This window comes from Oryza glaberrima, chromosome 8, assembly GCF_000147395.1.
Source record: "Oryza glaberrima chromosome 8, OglaRS2, whole genome shotgun sequence".
NCBI lineage: Eukaryota > Viridiplantae > Streptophyta > Magnoliopsida > Poales > Poaceae > Oryza > Oryza glaberrima.
In genome coordinates, this window is record NC_068333.1 from 22,475,784 (window position 1) to 22,479,883 (window position 4,100).

The 4,100-nt window shown below is 53.3% G+C and overlaps 1 protein-coding gene across 1 annotated transcript; it reads right to left on the bottom strand.

Annotated features, from left to right (window-relative positions):
* Positions 1 to 2,531: 2,531 nt before the first annotated feature.
* LOC127781539 (uncharacterized) lies at positions 2,532 to 3,700 on the bottom strand. Its single transcript, XM_052308502.1, has one exon. The coding sequence runs from the start codon at positions 3,580 to 3,582 to the stop codon at positions 3,061 to 3,063; it is 522 nt and encodes a 173-aa protein (XP_052164462.1). The 5' UTR covers positions 3,583 to 3,700; the 3' UTR covers positions 2,532 to 3,060.
* Positions 3,701 to 4,100: the final 400 nt, after the last annotated feature.

Here is a 4,100-nt window from a genome sequence, read left to right on the forward strand (position 1 = left end):
CTGATGATAATGGGCTTGGACACTAAAATGTGAAGCCCAAACAGTAACCGGCCCTGCCCTATTTTCGATTCTTCTAGACAGCACAAAGCCCTTTATTGGAAAAAGTACACGGAAGGTCCCTTAACTTGTCATCGGGATATAAAAACGTCCTCAAACCGCAAAACCAGATACCACGGTTCCCTTATGTATACAAAACTGGTCACAATAGGTCCCTCGGTGGTTTTATCCCGATTTAGTCCTACGTGTCTGCTGAGTCAGCGTGGGAACCACGTAGACCCCACATGTCAGGATGCCACGTCAACACCTTTCTCTTTCCCCTCTTCTCTCCCTTCTCTCTCACACTTCTCTGCACACTTGCACAGGCTAGCGACGGGAGGGGAGGAGGTCGGTGGGGCACGGTCCCGCGCCGCCGGCCGCCGCTTGCTCCGCGAAGTGGGCCGCGACGGCGGCGTCGTCGTCGCCGGCCGCGCCGTCTCCGCCCAGTTCGCCACCGCTGACGCGGACCTGTCCTCTGGCGCCGCGGCGGCGTCGGCGGCGGGGAGGCGGCTGTACGTGAGGAGGCCGGTGGGCGAGGCGGGACCGCCACCGCTGCAAGCAAACCGATTAGTTATCATGTTGAAGTGTTGAACACCCAGAAGCGAGGTTCTCAGGCTCAGCATTGATCCTGTTGTTCAATGGAGGAAGCCAACATTGGCGAGGACGAGCATAGCTTAGCTTAATTAACTAAAGATATATAGCTCGAGCTAGCTAGCCTATATATACACATGGCATTGGCTGGCTCTTGCATCTCCACACACACATTCAATTCACATATAAGAACTAAGCTAGCTAAGCTAAGCGAGATTATCACAGCAGCTAGCTGCTAGCTGAATTAGTATATATGGGATTCACGGTGACGAGGACGAGCAGGTCGCTGGTGCCTGGTGGCGCCGTCGTCGCCGACGCCGGCGGAGACGCTGCCGCTGTCGGTGATCGACCGCGTGGCGGGGCTGCGCCACCTGGTGCGGTCGCTGCACGTGTTCGAGGCCGGCGGCGGCGGTGGCGAGCCGGCGAGGGTGGTGAGGGAGGCGCTGGGGAAGGCGCTTGTGGAGTACCACCCGTTCGCCGGGAGATTCGTGGAGGTGGTGGGGGTCAACGGCGGCGGCGAGGTGGCGGTGGTCGGACGGTGGCTTGCCGGCTGCAATGATGTGGTGCCTTGCCCCACCGGCCTCCTCACGTACACCCGCCCAGCGGCACCAGAGGACGGGTCCGCGCAAGCGGTGGTGAACTGGGCGGAGACGGCGCGGGGCCGGCGACGACGACGCCGCCGTCGCGGCCCACTTCGCGGAGCAAGCGGCGGCCGGCGGCGCGGGACCGCGCCCCACCGGCCTCCTGCAAGTGTGCAGAGAATGAGAGAAGGGTGAGAGAGAAGGGAGAGAAGAGGGGAAAGAGAAAGATGTTCACGTGCCATCCTGATATGTGGGGCCCACATGGTCCCATGCTGACTTAACAGCCACGTAGGACTAAATTGGGATCAAAACCGCCGAGGGATCTATTGTGACCGATTTTGTATAGTTAAGGGACCCGCGGTATCTGATTTTGCGGTTCGAGGATGTTTTTTATCCCGATGATAAGTTGAGGGACCTTTTGTGTACTTTTTCCCCCTTTTTTTCCATAGCTCAAGTTACCAGTTCAGCCCATTTTTCAGTACCATAATGGGCCTAACTAGGCCCATATTGAAGCATCTGACCACTCGCCACTCATCTCATAACAAGAAAAATTCAGAGGACCAGAGTTTCAGACACCTGTTTTCTTTTGCTTTTTTTTTTTCCCGATTACACGGCAGAGTGCAGACGCAGTCGTGCACACACTACTACAAGCGCAACACCACACTCAACGTCCAGGAATGCACTCCCTAACACACGCTCAAAAGAGACGAAAACCAGCAACACATCCTTGGGCACAATAAATTCTTGTCGAAAGCCCACTTACATATACGTAATATATTCTTAAACACCAAGATTTTAACACTCGTGATTGAAGTCATACACCCACAACTTGACTAACACACCGCTAGTGCTTCCCCCATACACCAGTGTTTCATTTCCTGTTATGAGCAGATATATCATTCCTAGTTGAGAAAAAAAATTACTCTGTTCATTGCAATTTCTGCAGTAAGAAAATAAGGTGATATGTAAAACTGCCATAACATGCACTGTTGAGTAGAACAAAGTTTTCTGAAAAAAAAAACAATGACAAGCCATCACAGATCTCAGCTTCTGCTTTGCCGGGGTAACACTTCTACCACTAGTAGTAGCAGAGTAGAGTAGAGAGTACAGTAGAGAGCAAGCTTGGATTCCCATCGCAACAACCTCCACATGCCGGTGGCCATGTCTGCGTCGCGTAAACCTCATGGTAGCTTCACCTCATCATTCCATTGGCCCCAAGATCCATTTCTTTTTTTTTTTTCTGAAGAAAAAAAAAAACAAACAAACCTCAGTTGGGCGCCCAGTTGCTATCCCTGATGACTCGAGAAATCAATTCGTACGAACCGGAAACAGCTCGATCAGGGAGAAGATGAGATGAGAAGAAGAATTTGGGGGCAGGATGACAGTGAGCAGTAGCAGTAGTAGCTCAGCTGTAGCTGCCATGGTCACACAGCTGGAGAGGAAAGAGACCCGGAAACAGAAGCAGAGACAGATCTGAATCTTTTTGTTTTTGTTTTCTGAAACAATCTGAATCTGATGACAAGAAACCCTTTCTTAATTCTCCACTGATGATCATCTGTTCGTTCGTCTGATTACAAGACATTTACATTTCCAAGAATCAAAGAGAGAAAGAGAAAGAGACAGCAGCGGCAAGAACGCAAAAATGGAGGAATTAATGATATACACTACAGCTTTAAGTTCATGATCCGATCTTGATTTGCTTGGCCATTTGCGACATGTTCATCATCAGTTCATCACACACAAATATATATGTACTATATATATGTATATATATACCTGACCACCATCACCAGATCGGCTGCTTATTGAGGGAGCTGTACGTTAGCTTCGGTTTTTCGCCGGCGAGATCGGATCAGGGCTCCGGCCTGGCGGCGGCGGCGGCGTCGCCATTGTCGAAGTTGTGGGCGTAGCTGACGGAGTCGTAGCGGAAGTCGTGGGCGGAGAGCGGGAGGCCGTCGCGGCCGAGGAGGCGGCGCGCGCCGGCGCGGAGCCTGTAGAAGACGTGGCGCCACGTGCCGCGGCAGTGGCAGCCGAGGGCGGCGGCCTCGTCGTCGTTCATCTCGAGGTCGCGCGCGAACGCCGGCCTCCGGTTCATCACCCACCCGAGACCCCACCCCCACCACCGCCGCACCGCGCCCGCCTGCGCCGCCAGCGCCTTCACCGACGGCATCGACGTCGCCCGCCTGAACGCGCCCCCGGCCCCCGCCGACGACATCAGCGGCTGGATGCGCACCGAGAACGACGACATCCGCCGCCGCAGCCCGATGAGGTGGTCGCCGCCTCTGCCCTTGCCGGTGGCGTTCGTCACGGGGAGGTTCTCCCGCTCCACGCTCCGCCGCGGCTTGATCGTCTCGAGGATCGCGTCGGTCGCCATTGCGGTCGAGAGGTGGAGATCTCGGGGGGGTTTTCTTGGCGTTTGGTTGGGTTGGGTTGGTAGCGAGAGGAAGGAGAAGGGGGTTAATTCTTGGAGATTTCTTGGATTTCTTTTGCAGCGGCAAAGGGAGGGAATATTTGTGCATGGCAGGGGTCTGGTGGGACCCACCTGCAGGCAGGCTGCACGCCTACTGGCTGTTACACCAAACTATGTGTGTGTTAGTGTGTACCCCTTTCAGTTTCAGCTACTCAGACACTCAGTTACTGTACCACTGGACATATTTAGGGTATGTTTAGTTCGCGAAAAGAAAATTTTTGGTGCCTTATCGGATATTTGACAGAATATCGGAAGGGGTTTCGGACACGAATGAAAAAATTAATTGCATAACTCGCCTGAAAACCGCAAGATGAATTTATTAAGCCTAATTAATTCATCATTAGCATACGTAGGTTACTGTAGCACTTATAACTAATCATGGACTAATTAGACTCAAAAGATCCGTCTCGCGATTTTCATGC